At 35.5% G+C, this 23,207-nt stretch overlaps 1 protein-coding gene across 4 annotated transcripts in view; it reads right to left on the bottom strand.

Moving 5' to 3' along the window:
* MMP16 (matrix metallopeptidase 16) overlaps window positions 1-23,207 on the bottom strand; it is a 313,070-nt gene that overhangs the window by 162,785 nt on the left and 127,078 nt on the right. For 3 of the 4 annotated variants that reach the window (XM_045454527.1, XM_045454528.1, XM_045454526.1), the window contains exon 2: window positions 8,752-8,900. The exons of the other annotated variant lie outside the window; for it this stretch is intronic. In XM_045454527.1, coding sequence (XP_045310483.1) covers window positions 8,752-8,900 — 149 coding nt within the window. The remainder of the gene's footprint in view (window positions 1-8,751; window positions 8,901-23,207) is intronic. 4 annotated transcript variants of the gene reach the window in all.

The raw sequence follows: 23,207 nt of genomic DNA, 5'->3' as shown, positions 1-23,207 counted from the left end.
AATATATAATTATTAAATATGAGTAAATTTACCAAATGCGGGAAGTGGTTACATTTACATTTTGCTAAGAAAAATATTTAAGTTCTCACTCTGGGAAGAGAAATAATTTTGAAATGGATAAGGGGATAAAATTTCACAAAACGGTGCTACCTATTATCAGGATAAAATGTATTGTCAATGAGGATATATTGCTTAAAATTACTTTAGTAATCAATAAAATTAAAAAATGAAGTTAACAATTGAAAAGAAAATTAAATTTACTGATATAAATTTCCATTTTAAGTTATTCATATGTTGGATCTAGTAAAATTTTTCTCAGTGAAGCATTGCATCTTTCAAAGGATAGGGTTTTTATGGATGAGTATTAAATTTTTGTGCTGAAAGATATCTCTGCTGAATTCTTTATATGTTTCTTAGGCCTTTGCCCATTAAATATATATTTTTTCTTATGTTCCAACTACTAGTTACATTTATTTACTCATTCCATCCTTATTCATTCATCTTATAATATTTTTCAGCTTTCACAACATGTTATGAGATATAAAGAAAAAGTGTGGCTGAAAAGATAAACAAGGCAAAAGGCCCTTGTTGAGTTTACAGTCTATAGGAAGGACATCCATGATTAAAAAAAAAAATACTATATAATGGGTTAAGAGCTGTCACATCTCTTCCAAGATACCCTGTCATTATTTCTAATTTTACATGTAATAAAAAATTACAATTTTCTTACCCCAGATCTGTACCAATTCCTCTAATGCCTTATTTCAGCCAAAAGTCTTAACCTCCTTCTAATGCCCAAGCTAATACCTAGGTAATATCCACCACTGCTCTTTTCTCAGTCTTCTCTAATCAATCAGGAGGCTGTCTCTTTTGTTTCCAAATTTCTTTCTCTCTCGCTGTCTAAATGCTTTCCTTCTTGCTCCTAAAGATAAATCTTTCCAGAGCACAGATGTTTTCTCTACATGCTCTGGGCATGAAAGGCTTATATGGAAAGAATCTGATTCAGGCCTACTTAGGGAGGATACCCTGTCCCCCTACTTCCCAAGATCCATTCAGGTTACTAAAGAAGTAAACCTCGTTCTACCTTTCTATGTAGTGACGTCTGTCTGGAATAACTTTTTCTCTCTTTTCACACAGAGAATCCTAAACATCCTTCATTATGCAACTCATATAGGTACAGTTTACCATCGCAACACAGCATGGATTATACTCTGTATTCTGATTTGTGTCTCTATTGTCCGCCGGCCTGAGTCAGGGCAGAGAGCCAGGTATGGGGCCAATACCCAGTAAAGTCTCCAATAAGGAACATGAAGCAAATAGATTGAGTCTGCATATCTTTTTTGCACATGGTGATCTCCCTACTATCCAGGTTGCTTGAAGACTTTGTAACTCTGTCCAGGTCTGTGCCTTGAGCAAATGCTTACTGCATGGACATTGTGTACATACTTTTATATAAAACCAAATCATAAAGTAGATAACTTAAGTGTAAGAAATAAACATAAGAACAGGAATGATCTAATACCAATCAGTAATTTAATGCGAAGAAGTCCTAATAAAGGTTGGTCAGGTTGAGAACACTCTATGTTAACTTCATCAATATTTGTATCCAAATATTCTAGCAAAGAGATATTGGCAGGTATTATATATTAAAATATGTAAAATCTCCTAAATATGATTGAAGCACATCAAGCCACTGAATAAGACACACAGTATCTCAGCTAAATCGGTCTTCAGGTTTCTTATATGACTCCAAACATTTAAATTATTCTTTAATCTCATAAGCAGTCAGGTTCTTTCTACTACAATTTTTAAAGTTCTTTGTGGATAAAAATAATGATTAACATTTAACAGTACTCACCAAGAAATTAAATGTCTAATACTAATGGTAAAATTGGCATGTTAATATTGTTATTCAGATCGAGACTGGCACTGGGATTTATTTCTATATATCATGTACCAAGTGTTAGTTGCATTCATATATGAATTTGATAAACCCCATAATAACATGAGAATGCAAAACTCTAAACGTACAAGTAGAACGGATTGGATTGATAGTTTCACGTAAGGTAACAGCTATATCACAAGAAAGAAACATGGGTTGAAGAGAGCTTATGTGTATGCAAACACATGCATGCTATTTTCAAACGGTGCTTTTTTTTGTGAAAGTGCCATTGCTAAAACATACTTATTTTTTCTGTGTGTCAACACATAGCTCATACACATGTGCTTCATTACTTACTCATTTGCTAAAAATTTTAAGTTGGTATTCCAAAGCAAAGACATGAGAATGGGTACTGGGGGAGAGAGGGAGCCACAAGAAAGTTATTTGGCACTTACAAGGTGTAAATAATAGTACCTCCTCAGTTTTCATAAATATAATATTGACTTTCAGTATTGATTTAATTGTTTAGAACCAAGAGCATTTTTCAATTAGTTGCTTAGATCATTAATGGCTTTATTTAAATTAGCTTAACTTAAAAAGGAAAAATATCTAAAATCAGTGCTCTTGAAAGGAGTTATAAGGGCGCCTGGGTGGCTCAGTGGGTTGAGCACCTGACTCTTGATTTCAGCTCAGGTCATGATCCCAGGGTCATGGGAATGAGCCCTGTGTCGGGCTCTGCAGCTGGGCATGGGGCCTGCTTAAGACTGTCTTCTCTCTCTTTCCCTCTGCCCCTCTCCCCTGCTTGCTGTCTCTCTCTCTCTGAAAGAAAGAAAGAAAGAAAGAAAGAAAGAAAGAAAGAAAGAAAGAAAGAAAAGAAAGAAAGAAAGAAAAGAAAAAAGAGAAAAAAGAGAAAAGAAAAGAAAAAGAAAAGAAAAGAAAAGAAAAGAAAAGAAAAGAAAAGAAAAGAAAAGAAAAGAAAAGAAAAGAAAAGAATGAGCTATATTGTAAAAGTGAGGAGCGGAGATCCTAGAGCTAGACTGCTACAGTTCCTACCTTACCTCCACCAACTCAACTGCCCCGTGACATTGGTCAGACTACTGTTTCTATTTCTCCACTTCCTCATCTACAAACTGGAAGTGATAATATTATTGAGTAAATGTGAGGATTAAATTAGTTAAATCATGTAAAACACTTAGAACAGTGCCTGGCAAATAGTAACTGCTATGATTATTAACTTATAATAATTATTATTTTACAAATATCAGGAAGTGGCTGTACTCGTAGAAGCAACAGCAGTAGCAGTCAACTGATATCAACATGTTTCAGTTCGCCTTAACCTATGTGTTAACATACTTTGTTATTCAAAACAGGGATATCCTGGGGTTTTGAAAATACAGATACCAACAGATACTTTATTTTATGAAAATAAAGTAGCCACAAACTTCTAAACAAATTTGCAGCAATAAGAGTCACTATATACGAGACAGTGTTCACTGCTTCACTGGTTTCAGTAATTTTTTTTCAATGAGTTGGGTATTCAAGTCACCCACATGACTTGAATATATAGGGCCACCCACATGACTCTAAATGATGCCTTCAAGTTTAATCCACACAACTGGTGGCCCTGTAGTGGGGCTGCAGGAAGATGGCACTTCAATAAAATACATACAATTGGAATGGTGTCCCTTGGAGTAGGGATTTGTACCACACAGTGACTGTGCACACATATTTACTTTTACCATGAGAAGAGAAGCCACTCACAAAATTATATTTTGTGACTTACGAATTAGTAATGTAAGAACAAGGTTCATCCGCATCATATAGTTAACAGTTTTCGGTTCCAGGCTTTTCCATGTTCGAATGAAAGGTAAGAGTAGTATCTACTATTTATGGTTGTCCTCAAGAGATCATTTTACATATTTTTAAATACGCTTATTTTTATTAGTTTATTTATTTTAAAAAAAGTGTTTTTAATGCTTATTTATTTTTGAGAGAGAGCGACAGAGAGTGAACAGGGAAGGGGCAGAGAGCAAGGGAGACATAGACTCCAAAACAGGTTCCAGGCTCTGAGCTGTCAGCACAGAGCCCGACGCAGGGCTTGAACTCAGAACTGAGATCATGACCTGAGCCGAAGTCAGGCACTTAATCAAACTGAGACACCCAGGCGCCCCTTATTTTTATTACTTTAAAAATCCTTAGATTTTGTTTGTCCTCATACAACCAAGTCCAGGAATTGTGAAGATTTTTTTAAAAGTAAATTAATTTAGGGTTCAAAATGTAGGTATGCTGATTTAGCTATCAATTATCCTTAGGGAGTTACCAAAAAAGGGATTGGTCCATCTTATAATGTTATACTGATTGAGTACCATTCATTGTTATATTCAGAAATAAAGAAAAAGAAATTTAATTACTGATGAACCTATCTTGTATATGTAGATTGAAAGGGAGTCTTAACTTGATAATTTAGACAAATGAGTAAAAATCATGAAACATATTGAAAATTAAGCCCCAAAGCTTATGGTTCTTGATATATCTAAATAAATATTTCAATTCTCAAATTAGGAGAATTCAAATACCACTGTAGTTTCATAAAAATTATTTGAAAAAAGCTACATATTCAGTCTTAAATTCATTTTAATTAAGATCCCTTTCTTTACATGATTTCAATAAATTAGAATTACTCAGATCATCTAATATTTATGTATTCATGTATATATGTATATATATATGTGTGTGTGTGTGTGTTCATATATGTGTGTATATATGTGTATGCATATATGTGGAGAGAAATAAAAAAGGTCACCTTAAAATCATACTTCATTAAGCATACTTCAATGCATGATACTGTGCACACATAAAGATGAATTAAAATTTAAAAATACCTACCATTAATATTGTAAAAACACATTAGACTCATTTTCATTATTGCCCTGCTAGCTTTTTCTTTCCTTGCTTAATATAATCTTTTTTTTACGCATAACATAAATTGCTTCACTTATTAAGGAATTTAAGTGAGTTTGCTTACAAAAATTAGCTAAGCAACCCAAAATTTAAAAGAACCATTGCAACATACGATTATGAGCTCATTTTGGGGTGGGGGAATAAGTATTCATTACTATCTCTCCAACACCAATGACAACTAACATAAAAGCAATATGCCATTTAGGTAATACTTAAATCTGTTGCTTAAAAATGGTTAATCCCTTCAACATAATATAGGAATTACCACAATTGTATCTTTACTTTTAATTAACCATGAATTCTAGATTGAATACACCAAATGATGTCTGACAAAGGAGGACATAATTATTTAATTTAAAACAATTGATCTTGACAAGAGCCTAAAATTAGATAAAAGTTTATAGCATCTGAAAACGAATCCTAAGACATTATTTTAATACTGAGGAGTAATTTTAGGTCTATAATTGTAGTCCATATTTTACATAATAAGGTTTACATAAAAATTCATACTTTATAATTTGACCATGTAAAATAACAGAGTACAATTTCAGCATGGATTGTTATTACACATTCATTTGAGATTACAGAAGCACAGACAATTGCTTAAGTAGCATGATTATAGGGTTTATACTTACAAAAATAGTACATTATTTGAGCTGAGTACCCTGAGCAACAACATGTCACGAGTGGAGATACATCAGTGGAAAAAAACCAGACAGGAGGCCAATGAAGCCACAGGGTTTCTAGTCTGAGTGACAATGAAAGTGCCATAAAGGACAAAAGAAGCATGGCAGTCTAGGAAGGGACGATGATGAGGGTTTAACGAGGCTTTAGTGGACTCACCTAGGAATAACACTCTATGTAAAGGAAAAGATGCAGTTCTGATTAAAAAAAAAGAAGAAAAAACTAAATTAGAACAAAGTTTCCTTAAAGAAAACAGACCAAAACACTGGTTGTGTTTAAGTTAAGGGTTACCTATAGAGTTGATCTTTTCTCTACAATGCCATAATTCACAGAAATGCTACTGTAAGTCCTACACATTGACACAATTATTTCTCCTGGTCTGGAATTTAAGCCACTGTGTGGCAGAAAAAGACCACTGTCCTTCTCTCCACCCTTGCATTTTGCGTTGTCCTGCCAAAGATCAACTGAAAACTGTTCAGATCCTTTTAACATAAGGGGCCAAAATAAATCCTGCACACATTCTTCTTCCATCATCTCCTGACAAAGACTTTTTTTCCCAGCTATCTCAGGTTTGATTTAGGAAATCAAACCTATCTATCTTGAGTCCTTCCAATGACCAGCAGGAGCTCTCAAAACTCACAGGAAACACAGATGCCACCTTCCGCGGAACTCTGTTTTCTGAATTTTGTTTTATTTTATTAAAAAAATTTTTTTAACGTTTATTATTTTTTTTTCAACGTTTTTATTTATTTTTGGGACAGAGAGAGACAGAGCATGAACGGGGGAGGGGCAGAGAGAGAGGGAGACACAGAATCGGAAACAGGCTCCAGGCTCTGAGCCATCAGCCCAGAGCCTGACGCGGGGCTCGAACTCACGGACCGCGAGATCGTGACCTGGCTGAAGTCGGACGCTTAACCGACTGCGCCACCCAGGCGCCCCAACGTTTATTATTTTTGAGAGACAGAGCGAGACAGAATGTGAGCGGGGAGGGGCAGAGAGAGAGAGGAAAACAGAGAATCCGAAGCAGGATCCAGGCTCTGGGCTGTCAGCACAGAGCCCGATGCAGGGCTCACACCCACGAACCACGAGATCATGACCTGAACAGAAATCAAGAGTCAGACGCTTAACTGACAGAGCCACCCAGGTGCTCCTACTTTCTGAATTTTAATATCTAGTAGTAAGCAGAATCAAAGGAGTTTGTTTCCCAAGTTCTCAATTTATTGTTATTTTTTTAAAGTTTATTTATTTTGCGAGAGACAGAGTGCATACACACGCTAGCAGGGGAGGGGCAGAGAGAATCCCAAGCAGGCCCCAGGCCCAGCATGGACCCAAGAGGTGATCCATCTCACAACAGTGAGATCATGACCTGAGTGAAACCAAGAGTCTGAGGCTTAAATGACTGAACCACCCAGGTGCCCCATCAATTTATTGTGTTTTTAAAAACTGTGTCATCCATTCCAGGAAAGTGGATCAGAAGACAACAGCCCTGCGTGAGGGAGCAAAAAAGCTGTCCAGGGCACTTTGTAAAATGTTGGGATTAAAAGTATAATTTAAATGGAATTCTCTACTATACACAGCAACAAAATGCAGGATTTGCTGGTTTTGCTTATTAATATAATAGGCTATATTTAAAATTAATTTACAACTTTAATTAAAATTAATTTAAATCTGTATTTATTTAGGACACTATTAAGGGAGAATTGCAATGAACAGAGGGCAGCAGGTTCAAAATATCCAAGTCTATTCCCAATATTGATAACAAGATTCTCATTCTTACAGAATGCACTACATTAATTATTGGTTCTATTTTCCCAGATGTATACCAAAGTTAATATTTATGTATCTCTTAAAATGCTAGCAGAGGTAATACATTTATTTTTCCAAACTGCTTTGACATTTAATCTTCAAGCCTTTTATTATGTGCTTTCCCGGTCTTGATGAAATAGAAATAGTATGACTAATATAATGATGTAAGTATTAGAAGGCCAAAATAATTTTTAAATCATATATTTAATTAGTTTAATATGTGAAAATTATACATACCTGAGCACAGATATTTCAGGTATTTAAGGTTTAAAAAGAAAAATAAATGTGTCATTTCTCAAGGTCCACAGCATGGAATAGTAGAAAGCCTTCCAACCAAACATTAAAAGGTCTGGATTCTGTAACTACTCTGGATTTCACCTAGCCTTTGACTTTCTGTTTCCTTATTTGAAAAAGTAGAGAGAGAAAAAAAATGTAGCCTTGTCTTCCCTACTGTGGAGGGCTGATGTATGATGATCATATTAAATGATGAAGTAGATTTACTTTGTGAGTATCAAGGACTCAATAAACACAAATGATTCTTCCCTGCACTGAAAGAATTAATCACTTCCTCCTTTGCTGTCCAAAAAACAATAATGCTGTTTCATAATGTTACAGAACTCACAGTGTACCTGTGGTAAGATAATTTGTGGTTATGTCTAGCTACACAGTTAACTTGAGGTTCCTCTGAAAAAGAGAGCCTGTCTTCTGAATCTCTATATGCCTCTTTCACCTATGAAATGCCCACTAATGAGTTATTGGTTGGATAAATAAATTAACAAATGACTGATGACTCAGTCAATAAAATAACAAATCCCATTAAGGAGTTAAAAACAAGCCATTTGCTAGTAAAAAACTGAAGGAAAACACTTGCAGTAAACCTCTCCTTGATTTAACTCATGCAGAGAGAATTGCCACTGATAGGAAGCTAATAAACTGTTAACTGGTTCTCTGACACCCTTACCCCTCTTCCTCCAAAAAAAGCCCTTATTTGTATTGTTTCCCATTTTCCTTAGTGTCAATATTTCTACTTTGGTCAATTTCAAGCTACTGATATGATGTTACTTAACAGGGAAGAGATGTGTACAATAAGTCCTCATCAACAGCACAAGCCAATTCCAACACAACAGTGCCTGTAGCTCTTGTAATGGCTTCAACTGTACATTGACTTTGACTCTCATTGTTTCTTTCCTTTCTTCCCCCCTATTTTGAAACTGTGTTGCAAAAGTCAGGCGAGTAAATTGGGCTTTGACAAACCTGACATCATAGGGGAGTAGAGTTAACACAGTTCAAATTCCAAGGAAAAGAGACATGAGACAAATTGCTACACTCGTGGTTGGTGGAATTCACTTCAACTTTATCCGACTACTTAGTTTGGCTCAAGGACCAAAAAAAGTGAGAGTGTGGATGCCATTACTTACTCAATTGTGTTTCTGTCCACTTTTCCTGTCATGTTAATGCCATAGAACTGCTGCATGGCAGCTAAGGCGGCCTGCATGGTCTCCGCAGAGCGCAGCACCGACATTCTGGGGTCAGTTGGTGGAAGGTAGCCGTACTTTTGTAACCAAACCTGCAACAACAAGTACAGTTCCTTTTAGATCAACTTCACAATGTAACAATATTTTATGGTAATTAAGTTATGTCCCTAGTGGATCCTTAAGCTTTATTTCCTCTACAAGGGCATATATTATTGAAGTGTTTCATCACTTTCTAACACATATTTTGTAGTTTGTTTTAATATACTTTCAGTGACTGTAATGGGTCTTTCTAACACATCTACAAAAAAATAATCATCTGTTTAAAGCTTATTGCTTATAAGGAACTATACTACACATTGGATAAAAAATAAGATCACCTCTGCCCTCTAGGAATTCAACTTCCCAAAATAAAGGATGATATTTTTTCAACAACATGACCCCAGTGAACATCTATGCTGGAAGGGGAAGTTAATGTGCATATGTCACGTCTAAAATGTCACTTTTCTGAACAACTGACCAAGAACCACAGCCATCATGAGTAGCATCATCAATATAGACCATATTATTCTGTCAAGACATTTTGGATATAAATTCATGCAATTGATCTATTCAATGTAGTCAGATGTCTTCAAGGGTAGGTAAATGTTTCTCATGTAAAGAATATTCTTTCCTTTATTTAAGGTGACTCACTTCAATCCAAATAATGTAAGTGACCAAAGGTCTCACATATAGATGAAGTCAGACCATCTGGTTTGGTCCTCTCTTTAAGGATCTCATGATTTTTATTCTCCTCTTCCCCAAAGAAGAGAGATTTGTGTGGCTACTGAGGGAAAGATGTCAGAGTTGAGCTCATATCCCAATCGTGATTATAGCAACAAACAATTCAGTCATTTAAGGTTATATTTTAAAAATAACCTAAAACTTGAGGGATTTGGGGAAAAGTAATCTTCGCCAGAGAGAAGATGCTTTCTAGTTCTACAATTCTATGCATTCATTTTAAATGCGCAATCATATGTTCAGCTCATATCCTATCCTTCTGTCCCTTACCTAAATCTTCCATGGGGCACTAAGATTTCTTGAAGTGCAGTGAACTGCCCGTCAGATTGAGAAAGGCCAAGTAATTCTGCCTGTGGCACAGAATAGAAGCTGTGCTATTTAATGCAAGGTATTCACCAGTATGTATTTCCCTCCCTACCTGGGTCTATTCATCATGCAAATGATGATCCTATAAAGCTACAGCTTTTCTCCAATACCTGATATACTTCCTTTATGACCTGACAACTAAACACAGGAGAGCTATTTTCTCAGTGAAAATAAACAGTAATTATATAAGTTAAATTTCACCAAAAGAAACTGATATTAAATATACCAAAGTCTCAGCATGTGAAACACAAGGTGGAATGTTTTACAGTATTTCCAAGAAAAAGATCTCTCCAGAAGTTTACTATAAGCACAACCCTTTCAAAATAAAATAGAACGTTTATTCTAAACCTATTTAAGAGATTAACAATACATCACTGTCAGGAAGGTTTCTTGTTGAAACTCCATCTAGTAAACTCATCTACCACATAGTGAAAACATGCCAAGACACTCCTCTCATCTAATCTGTAATGAATAGGCTTCCAGGGAAGACACATATATTCAGTTACCTAGTCAACAGTGTTGCAGTCTGAAATAGATTCCATTTTTTTTTCTGAATGAAGGAGACAAGATTTCACTGGCATTGTATTTTTTATTAGAAAACTCAATACCTATTGTCACACAATTTCCCCCAAATTAGAAGATTTCATCTTGATTGTTAACAGTATATATGCACTAATATTCTGAAACTGAACTGCTTTTTTCCATAATACTTTGTTTGCATTTATTTCTTACTTGCTAGAAAGCTGACTTGTTGCTAGGTTACTCATGGGTGCTAAGCTACTGACAACCACGTTTATGGCGATAGCAAAAAGAAAACTGTTAATAATAAACCCTATGATTTATATAGAAATAGAAAAACTATAAAAATATATAAATTTGAAATGGATAATGAGAAAAATATGTTATAAAAATACATATTGATTTATGCCTTGCCCTTTCAAACAAATGAGTTAGAATAATAAAAAAAATTGTGACTTTTCTTCAAATTCTTTTATATTATGTCATTTATCACGAAAGTCAGTTTTTCTAAATGACTGAGAAGTGAATAATTCTTTTTAATTGTAAGATATCAGAAAATCTATGGGACCCACCATTTTATAGTCAAAGTTTATTTATTTTTTTTTGTTTGATAACTCAATGTCGTTGAGTTTACCATCATTAACAGTAATATACATGTATCACTGTCATTTGTTAATCAAGAAATCTTCTCTGACATCATCAAGAATTGACCAGGGGGTGCCTGGGTGGCTCAACAGGTTAAGCGTTTGACTTTGGCTCAGGTCATGATTACACTGTTCATGGGTTTGAGCCCTGAGTTGGCCTCTGTGCTGACAGCTCAGAGCCTGGAGCCTGCTTCAGACTCTGTTATCTCCCTCTCTCTCTGCCCCTCCCCCACTCATGCCATCTCTCTCTCTCTCTCTCTCTCTCTCTCTCTCAAAAATAATAGAAACATTAAAAAAATTTTTTTAATTGACCAGGAATAATTCTCAATGGAAACCTGCAATCCATCCTTCCACAAAACAGTGGAAAATCAAGCATATTGGTGTCATGTTAGAGTATGAAACCAGCAAGCCTTCAATAGCATTTCTTATTACAACTGCTGTGGACAATTTTACTCTAGGTGGATATAAAAAGCAAGTAATTATACCTACAATGACTTACAGTATTAATTTGATTCACAGTGTTTCTTTATGTTCATAATACTCAATATGGAAACTGCAGGTGAAAACAAATACTTGCTTAAATAATCTTTTAATCACGCAGAGTACAGTCTCTTGAGTTAGGTTTGGTCTTATACTATTTCCTTTAAGCTGTCCACAGAATTCTGAGGATCTGATCATGTTTGGTATGATAGAGAAAAAAATCTGTACCAAGTAAGATGCTAATGCTCCTTAGAGGAGACGAAGTTGGGCAACATGGTGATATAAAACTGACCAAATACAAGGTGGACCATGCAGTCAGCATCAGTGGTAGAAACCATGATGGCCAAAATCTATCATGCTTTGTAAACACTGACTCTTAAATGACCAGTGAATGAAGATCAGGTACAAACAGTGAGGATCAGATTCAAACACTGGTCCATAATCATAGAATACAGGATCCTCTGGTATAAGTAACCTTATCCTATTTCTATAGAAAACCCTTTTGTTCATATAAATAGAGCAAGGTGGTAGCCTTAGCACCACATCATTCTAGATGTGGTGCTCATTCTAGAGTAATAAGCAGGAAATTTTAACGATTGAAGTTTGACATAAGTGACATACAGGAAAACCTTTCTCTTTTTTTTTTCCTACTAAATTACAAACTTACAATATTTTATTTGATAGAAAGTTAAATATGCAAAGTAATATCTGAAGTTACATACTATCCCTTAAAAACTATACCCACAGACTCCATCCTCATGGACTATATCCTGGTTTTAGATATTGTTTTAAAATATTTCTCCTGGATGATAGGAAATACATTTGCCTCCTGAGATGGCTTATCTCTTGATATTTTTTTCAATGCTCTCAAATGCACATAATGGAGAGTTAAGGAATAATTTCCTAATGTATGCATTTGGGGGAAATGATGCTGAATTTGAGGTTTGATGTGAGGATTGAGAATACATAAAGCCAGCAGCATATCTCTTGCTCAGTCCATCATATTATTATTTTATGCTTACTAATTGCTCTGAGTTCTTGAAATTGCTCCCGCTCAGGTTAAGATTCATCCTTGGAATGAAGCAAGACAGAAACGCAGGTGAGATGTAAGTAGTCAGAGTTGTGAGGAAAGACAATTTGCTTTTAGTTTGTTTTCTTTTGCTTAGTGGATTGACACGTGCATTTGAGAGCACTGGAAAACCATCAAGAAACAAGTTTCTTTGGAGGCAAAATTTGACTTCTTTTACTGTCTGAGAGTTAGCCTGTGTCATTATCACCAGAACAAATAACCACAGAACCTCAAATGCAGCAAAAAGTCTAACCTTGAATTACCTTCCCTCTGTTACTAACATATTCAAATTATCTTGCTATCTTGGAGACAAAACCAATTTCCTGCACTTAGTAATTATTCAAATGGAGGAGCACCCAGAAGAGTGCTGTTCTCTGTAGAGCAAGAGACTTATCAAGCAATAAAGGTAAACATTTAAATATGAAATTCTGGGCCAAAAGATATTGTCTTTACCGGACTGTTGTATAAATAGGAGTAGCAGGCCCATAAAGTTTATTAAATCCATTAAGAAAGAATATCTTTGTCACTAATATTCCATGTAACCATACTGGGAATATCTGTATTAATCAACTCCACTGTCAGTACCCACATATCAGTGTGGTATCATTAAAGATGGTAACCAACAACAAAAAGGAGACCTTAGCAGTTCTCATGACTAATGGCAAATAGAAACAGAGGATGTTTGTTTGTTTGTTTGTTTATTTATATATTTTTAATATATTACTTTTAAATTTGTTTTAAGTTTATTTATTTTGAGAGACAGAAAGAGCAGAGGAGGGGCACAGGAAAAGGGGGGAGAGAGAATCCTAGGTAGGCCCCTCGCTTCCAGCATGGAGCCCAGTGCGGGACTTGAACTCATGAACCATGAGTTCATGACCTGAGCTAAAACCAAGAGTCAGACGCTTAACCAATTGAGTCACTCAGGCACGCCTAAACAGAGGGTTTTTAGAGTATATATTTTTATTTCAGACCAGTACTAAAATCATGAGAAGTAAATTTTCATCCAGTTGTTAAAGTTAATAAAGTTATCGATGCCTTAATATACAATTAAGATGCTCCTATTCATTTAGTCAGGTGAATCACAAATGCAAGAACCATATTAAAATTCCATCACTGGCAGGACCCGACATATAGAGAGAACGTCTTGAAATGATGATTAGATATCCTTCCAAAATTTTTTAAAATGATTAACCTAATGAATTTATTAGGGCAGGAAGGGATCTATCTTAGAAATTACAGAAATTATTGGAGGTGAAGAAATAGGAGGTAGGGTTTAAATTTTATTTAATTTGAAAAATCTCTTTGCTAGACCACAACGTCTATTCATGATTGAGCCAGTTTTTTCGGTATAGCTCATGTCAGCTAATTTGTGGGATGGTCAAATGCAAGGTCCATGTACCCAGTGATCAAAATTATGGAACTCAGTAAGGTAGGAAAAGGGCAAAGGTGAGAATATTTTATTCACAGTATTTACTTAAGGTATTTTATGGTATTTATTTAATAATAGTCACTTCAATTTATATAATTATATAATTTTTTGTCATTTGGGGATGTGAAGTTTTTAAATTATTGAATTCATGTTAAATTTTAACATATTTACTAACAAAAATATTTAAATATGCAATAGTTAATATCTGTCCTGATAAAATTAACTGACTTTTTAAATAAAATGAACTGAAGGAATGATTTTTTAATAATTAAATTTTCAATATTTTAAATTATTTCATGTTTTCCAGTATACGGCTTCTAAACATATCTGTTAAATTCTGTTATTAACTAAAATAAACAACTAAAAAGCGTCATCCCCTATTTTGTGGTATTATCCACAGAGTTAACAAAGGCTTAAGGACATTTTCCTCTAAAATAGCATATATTTAACAGTTATAAAGATGGGCAGAATTTAGGGGCGAAATTTTCTAGTCTGAAAAGTGGCTATAAATATGAATTATAACTACCTATTAACCAAAAACCTAAACTGATGTGGGAGTAGTCATTCAGAATTGGTCGAATTGAAAATTCATAGGATAAGTTAATGAGGCAGAAATTAGCCTTTCTGTTCATTCAAAAATCTAAATGGGTTCTAAATCATCATCTCTTCCTTACCAAGAATGAATCAGTGTATGAAATTGCACATATAGAATTCAATTCCTTTAGAATTTTACTGTCTATTTAAATGGCTTCTTAAATGGAAATCAAACAGTGGAAGGACCAAAAGTTACGCCATTGAACATCTTAGCAATCAAGAGACAACTGTCACTTGGACAAGGAGATGGAAAACAGCTGGGCCATTAGTAAAATTATAATGATCATGATAACCATATATTTCACCGTAACATGAAATTCTCTAATATATGACAGAAATGAAAAACTTAGGATATAAAGGCTAGGGAGAGATTTTCCATTCCACCTAAGAGTGAATGAACTACACTTCCTACTTAGTAGCTATGGAAACAAATCCCCTCAAATAGTAATGGCTGAGCTGCAGTAATGAAACAAACAAATAAAAACAAAAACAAAAACCCACCAAACTAAGAACAAACAAAAAACACAAACAAAACAAAACAGTAGTTTTTAATTGGGATTCCCATCACATCCTAGTCATTGTACCGAAAAGCTGGAGTACTATGATATACCCGTCTCCTTATGTGTCTTTCATGGTTTTTCCTAAGTGTGTTTTACATTTTTAAAGATGGATATATAATGTGCATGCACACACACATACACACTGACAAAACAAGACCAAAAATACTCAAAAAGACAAAACTGAACCAACAATGAACAACAGCAAGGCATTATATCACCTTACCATCCCCAGTTTCTTAGATGGACAGAAATAATTACCAAAAAAGTACTTATAGTAATCATTAACATGATTCTACTTTATATCAAAATCACCTCACAAATCTAAATAGCATAAAATTGTCCTCAAATCTGTGCTTCTTTACACTAGTTGGATCAAGTGTCGAGCAAGTGCATTCTGTGAATTATCTAAAAGGCACGTACTTGAGCCTGAGTCAGGTAGATGATCAACTCAACTCGCCTTTATTTTCCAGGGGCAGATTCAATCTCACCAATACCAAAAACTGATAAGGAGATTAATCTCAGGGTCTTCACAGTAGGAGTATGAAATGTCCCACGGACTCAAAATGCCAGAGCATTTTATACAATGTGCGGATCCACACATTCATGCGTGGACACACCTACCTATAAAATTGCAAGAAATAAACTTCACTTTTATTTAATGTTCAGAGTGATACTGGGGCCCTCACTCCCTCTTGGACATTCATTTGTCACCGATATTCCATTGGGTGTCCTGAGGGAGGAAGTAGAGTTCCACAGTGTGGATGGGCTAATGGTTTCACTTTCAATAGTTAGCTTGATCCTAGCACATTACAACATACCATTATTTTTTCTGTGACAGATGAAATGGATTTATGGATTATATCATCTTAATAGTAGAAATAGTATAATACCTTGTGATAAGGTGGGGAATGGCCAAGAAAATATTCTGTACCATATATATGTTTCCTCGTTGTCTTATGAAAAACTATTTTAGAGAGTTGTCCAACTTAAATAATTATGTATTTCTTTTACAAAAAGACAATAGTGTTGTCTTTTTAGGTAAAGAGAAGTAGCTGCAAGTAGTATGCTACTCAATAGGTACATTGAGAGTCATCTGTCTCATTAAGATAAAAGTGATGTTTTAGCAATATAAGACTGTTTTGAAAGAAAGGTATGCCGTGTAAAAAGTATGTTAAAGATGTGTGTTTAGAAATGTTCCCCTTATAACATGACTTTGAGCTCAAAAAAATATAAATACTTTACCTACTAATATTCCCTCTTAAAACAAAATCTCTACCTTAATTTCCTACTTTAAAATTCCAGCAACAGAGTTTTCCACCTGTAAAATAATCTGCTAAAATAGAATAATTTTAATGAGGTGTAAGCCCGTTTGTTAAAAATATGAAAATGTAACACCTCATTAGTTTTCAGGAACAACTGATAGACATCAGGGAAGAGGGAGATTCACTGTCAGAATTTTACTAAAAAAACTTCTGTATAATTGATGGGTCTGATTACAAAATGTGGCTCATGAGTTGTAACCAGATAATGATGTGACTTTTCAGTTGCGTGTGCGTTTCCTTGTGAGGTATCTTTTTTGGCCATGGTAATTTTAAATGGGTCTTGAGATTGCTTATTTCAAAGTATTGTAAATCAATATTTTTAAAATAATGAGGCATAATCAGTCACGGAATTGTCCAAGATAATAATGATAGTCCTCATAAGAGTGAAACAATGTAAATACAATTAATAAGTAAAACAAAAAATATTTTTAAATTTTATGACATCCTTAGCTCATCTTCATGTTTCTATTTTGAGTATATTTCATAACATATTCAGGTTTAGTACAACAGTTCCTGAATAGAATTATAAATAAGAGAGAGTAAATGTTAAAAAAAAAAAAAAAAGTAGATTGATGGAAATATGCTATCAAAAGTGTGGAAATCACTGATCTGATAGAAACTACTCTCTCCTTAAAAATGAAGCTACTTCCTTAAATACTCTCCAATGTGATCTACTTACTCTCCCTAAGGGATGAGAAGACAGTTTATCAATATCTATATATTATATTCTGACTGTGACAATCCTCAAGCTCTTCCTTCCTGTCATACACTACTGAAGTTACTCAAGTCCTATAGAACAAATTCTTAAGAAGGACTTCCAAGCCATTCGTGATTTGTTCTCAAAGTGTGCCTTTTATTACTTTGCTCCATGGAATTTTTTGGTCACATTGAAATTTGACTCCCACTCCCAACACTGATAAGAACAGCAACCATTCCTTTACTGCCCACTATGTACCAGACAATTTATACAAATTATCTTTATCCCTCATAACAAGTCTGTGAGTATAGCACTATTATCTCTGTTTTATAAATGACAGAATAACACCCTAGAATGATTAAATAACTTGCCCAAGGATTCAGCAATTTGAGAGGAATAATCAGTATTCAGAGATCTGACTGATACCCATGCTTGGCTCTCTCTGTAATTCTAGGCTGCCTCTTAGACATGAAAGAGACCCAGCTGCCTCTCTGTATCCAGAGAAATCCTAGGAGACCTATTCACATTTCAAAATGAGAAGGTAGACCATCTGAAAACATATCTAAACTACAGTAACTGAGTGCAGTTTTTATGCAAACAAACCATCCCATTTTACATCATGAAAGCACACCGTACTATGGTTGCATATGTTCTGGGTATAACACTCACTCCCAACTCCAAGGGCTTCTCTAATTGCCAATGCAAAATAGCCTTCCACAGTCCAATCTGCCCAGTCCAATTAATATTCCGATTTCCATGCTAGAATATTTCATTTACGGTCATTCAGTTTTACAGTTAAAAAAACAAAAAAACAAAAAACACTGAAACTCTTTGCCAGAGACCTCCCTTTCTTCATTAATTCTTTCTCAGCACTTTCCTTATTATAGCCTTGATGTTGCTGGTCAACTGTATCTACACTTTCCCTGGTTATCTCTTCTAAAATTAATCCTTAAAATACCATTCATGTGCTGATGAAAGACCAGTTGAACCCTCTAACCCTGACCTTGCCCTCATGCCCAGACTGCTGTCACACTGCTGTTTAAACCAAAAATACAGAATTACCCTTTACTGCGCTTTTTCCTCATCATCTGTATCGAACCCACTATCACAACTTAGCTCCAATTTTACCTTGAATGCAAATTCTTGTTTCTTCTGACACCTCTTTGTCAAGGACACCATTATTTACCACCAAAAATTACAAGATTCTTCAAGTGGCCTCTGTTTTCATACTGCTACCTCTCTCTCCTCATCCAACTAGTGAGAGTTGTTTTCTTTCTTTTCTTTTTCTTTCTCTTTCTTTCTTTCTTTCCTTTCTTTCTTTCATAAAAACACATAACCTAAATTTACCATTTTAACCATTTCCAAGTGTACAATTCAGCAGCATTGAGTACATTCACATTGTTATGTATCCATCACCCCATCCACCTCCAGAACTGTTTCATCATTCCAAACTGAAACTCTATATGCATTAAACAATAACTCACCAATTAGCCTCTTCTCCCAGCCCTTGGTAACCACTATTCTACTTTCTGTCTATGAATCTATTCTAGGTAACTAATAAAGGTGGAATCAGGCAGTATGCATCCTTTTGCATCTGGTTTATTTAATCTAGGATGTTCTCAAGGTTCATCCGGCTACAACTTGTACTATGCAATATTTTTAAAGATGAATACTATTATATTGTATGTATATGCACCTTTTTTTAAAATTTTCAAATGTTTATTTATTATTTTTTTAAATATGAAATTTATTGTCAAATTGGTTTCCATACAACACCCAGTGTTCATTTTGTTTATCCACTGATCCAGCATTTGAGTTGTTTCCATCTTTTGGCTATTGTAATAAGTCTGTTATAAACATTGGTCTACAGATATCTTTTTGAATCCCCGCTTTCAGTTTTTTGGGGTATATATTAAGAAGTGGAATTCCTGGATTTATTTATTATTATTTTGAGAGAGAGAGAGCACACAAGCAGGGGTGGGGGGCGGGTAGAGAGAGAGGAGAAAAGAGAGATTCCCAAGCAGCCTCCACATTCAGCTCAGTGTATGTGATCCCATGACGGTGAGATCATGACCTGAGCTGAAATCAAGAATCAGTCGCCCAATCACCTGAGCCACGTAGGTGTCCCTGGAATTGCTGGATTTTATGGTAAATCTACATATAACTTTTTGAGGAACCACCTTACTCTTCTTCAGATGCTTCGCATTTTACATTCCCATCAGTAATGCAGAAGGGGTCCTATTTCTCTACTTCCTCACCAACACTTATAATTTTCTGTGTGTGTGTGTGTATGTGTATTTTTTTTTTTATATAAAAGTGACGCTAATGGGTATAAAGTGGTATGGGTTGTCTTTTCAAATGTAGATCAAGGAATATCAGTCACTGAATTATGATCCTTCAGCAGTTTGCCAGTGACTTAATGTAAACTTCAGATTTCTTACTGTGGCCTACAAGTCCATGCATTGTTGAATCCTTAACTTCTTTTCATTGTACTCCCTTTTGATATTCCAGGCATATAGTCTTTTTTTTTCCTCTTCTTAGAACCGGCTAAATTCTTTCTTGCTTTGGGGTACCGCATTTACTTTTCCCATGTTCGAAATACAAAAATACAATTCTCTCTATCCTTTAAAATGTAGTTCAAATCAGACTTCTTCAAAGAAACCTTCCCTGACATGACTTTTATTTTTTTTTACTTTTACTTTTATTTATTTATTTTTTAATTTACATCCAAATTAGTTAGCATATAGTGCAATAATGATTTCAGTAGATTTCTTAATGCCCCTTACCCATTTAGCTCATCCCCCTTCCCACACCCGCCTCCAGTAACCCTGTTTGTTCTCCATATTTATAAGTCTCTTATGTTTTATTCCTATCACCAACACCAGGTAGCATCCTGTTTAAGCATCCTATCTTAGGTCCCTCACTGCACTTATCATGATCGCTACATTGTTGAAGTGTTTGTTTTTTATCTTCATATATCTCATTCAACATGATAGGCACAATATTTTCTGGCACATTTTCTAAGTTTGAGTAATGGAATTAAAAGGGCTAGATAAGTGGAGAACCCATGTATTGTTGCCTAATTGATATCACAATTGAAACCAGACCATGATGCCTTGCTGTTTTCTGCACACTGGGTTAACTACCCAATTGTTCATTCCCTCCTTCACCCCAAATACACATATACAACTGGGCCCCAAATGTGAATAATAAATCTCAGTTCATTGCATACACATCAAAGGTTAGTAAGATACCTCAGAATAATTCTAGGAAATATAAAGGAAGGTAAAAAATAAGCGACAGTTTGGGTCGATGCTGGAAAAGCACTTAGCAGTTTTTATCTTCGCCTTTTCAGATTCAACTTCCATCCCCACACCTGGAGATAAAAATCAATGTGGAATTGTTTCTACTGCTTGAAAATTGGCTTCAGGAAAGTACTGATATTTGGTGTAAACAACACACCAAGAGCTAACATTTATTACGTCGGCACTGTGTTAATCTCCTTAATACATTAGCTCATATAATTATCACGACAAGCCTGTGAGGTTGGTATTATTATCTTCATTTTACAGATGAGGAAACAGGTTGAGAAGGGTTAATCAACTTGCTCAGGGCTACAGAGCAAGTAGGTGACATTCAGGCCTACAAGTCTCCATGTGATTCTAAAATGGCTCTTGTTCTTGACAATTGCTAAGAAGCCAAGAAGAGTGAGTGCCTGATAAAGTAGCCCTTACGATGCAAGATTAACATGGCCATGTAAGATTAAACAGGCCATTCTAGGTCAGAAATCAGCTGTCTTATTACACACAGCTGAATCTCATGGGTGGGCACTGGGCCATTTTGCTGAAAACGAAACAAAACAAAACATAAAAACTGAATGAAATTATCACCTATCTGTCCAGAACCCATTGTTTCCAGCTAGTAAAGTGAAAGGAAGAGTTAAGGAGCTCTCAAAAGACTGCAAAGTATTATAATTCTCTAAAAGTAAAACTTTTTTTAAATTTTTATTTATTTTTGAGAGACAGAGAGAGAGAGAGAGACCGAGTGCAAGTGGGGGAGGAAGAGAGAGAGGGAGACACAGAATCCGAAGAAGGCTCCGAGCTGTCATCACAGAGCCCAGCGCAGGGCTCAAACTCATGAACTGCAAGATCATAATCTGAGCCAAAGTCAGAAGCTTAACCAACTGAGTTACCCAGGTGCCCCTAAAGGTAAAACTTTTATTTCCTTCAAAACAGAATAGCCCTCTGAAAGCAAAGGAGAAATGAGCTCCCATCTCTTTCTAATTACCACCAAATGGTAAGAAAAAGACGTTTGATTTTACTGATTAATTAGTATATTGAGATTTTGGAAGCACCAAATTTTGCACTTAATTTGCAGTAAGGGAGGACAATTTTAATAGGGACAGATTCTCCTCACAAGCTTCCAGAATAGACTAAATAATGAAAGAATATTTAAAAACAACAACAAAATCACATTTATTCCACTTTCAGTACTCACCAATCAGCTTTCTATCTTCAGGGAAAATCTTGTGCTTAAAAATCTTGAAAGCTTCCTTTGCCCCAGAGGGCATATAGTTCTTGTACATGTGAAATTTTTTAAATGTTTATTTATTTTTGAGGGAGAGAAAGGAGAGAGAGAGAGCAAGCAAGGGACGGGCAGAGAGAGAGGGGGGCAGAGGATCCTAAGTGGGCTCTGTGCTGACAGCAGAGAGCCAAATGTGTGGCTTGAACTCATGAACTGAGAGATCATGACCTGAGCCAAAGTTGGATGTTTGACTGACTGAGCCACCCAGGTGCCCCAAAACTTTTTTTAAGGGAATGACATAGTATAAAATTTGGCAGTGTTTGACATTTATTATAATTACAATAATTAAAAGAATAAATGCTTTTTGACATTAAGAAGTTTCTTTTTTTCCCAAGAGAGATATCTGTGTTTTAAAAATATATATGCTTTAGGATTAATGAGTGGAAAGTAAAGTTTCTCAAGGAAAAGAAGTATTCCAGATTCTTCTAAGGAAGAAGGGACTTAAAAAACAAATGAGCAAACAATCTCTTACATGGTGCACTAATTCAACAACTATTTACTGAAAACCAATTATGTAGAAGTTCTTGGCTAGGTGTCAGGGTCACCACAGTGAACAATACAGAAGTAGCCCTCAGTCTCCTGGAGCTTTCAGACTGATGGTTTGGAAAACTAACATTAAAGCAGCTATCTCCAAATACATATGTCATTTCAGATTGTAACAAATGCTTTAAAGAGAACAGAGTGCTGTGAAAACCTAACTGAAGGATCTAATTTAGATTTAGAAGATAAGAAGACACAGAAACTGATAGTTAAACTGAAACTTGAAATGTAAGAAAAAGCAGAGGACAAAAAAGAAGGAAGCTCACACTAAGGCAGGAGATGGGCAGGTGCATAAGCCCAGAGGCATGGGTGGTAGGTTTATCGCAGGTATACAGGGGCGCACGGGTGGCTCAGTAGGTTGCGTGTCTGACTTTGGCTCAGGTCATGATCTCAACGGTTTGTGAGTTCGAGCCCCATGTCAAGCTCTGTGCTGACAACTCGGAGCCTGGAGCCTGCTTCAGATTCTGTGTCTCCCTCTCTCTGTTTCTCCCCTGCTTGTGCTCTCTCTCAGTCTCTCAAAAATAAATAAATGTTGAAAAAAATAATAATAAACATTAAAAAAATTTAAAACAGGTGTACAAATTCTTTGACACTTGTCCCACCAGAAGGAGGAGTTTCAGTTCCCCTCCCCACGGTTATGAGCTAGTCTCAGTACTTGCTTTTGATTAACAGAGTATGATGAAAGGAAGAGAGGCTGCCCAACTTTTGAGGCTATGTTAGAAAAATTTTCTGCCTGGCTTTCTCTCAGGAAAGTCACCCTGGGAACCCAGACTTCACACTGTAAGGAAACCCAGGCCACATGCAGACGCCACACGTAG

The sequence above is a fragment of the Leopardus geoffroyi genome, chromosome C3 (genome assembly GCF_018350155.1).
Source record: "Leopardus geoffroyi isolate Oge1 chromosome C3, O.geoffroyi_Oge1_pat1.0, whole genome shotgun sequence".
In the NCBI taxonomy this organism is placed as follows: Eukaryota; Metazoa; Chordata; class Mammalia; order Carnivora; family Felidae; genus Leopardus; species Leopardus geoffroyi.
The sequence above is the reverse complement of the archived record's forward strand: the minus strand, read 5'-3'. Positions and strand labels throughout refer to the sequence as shown.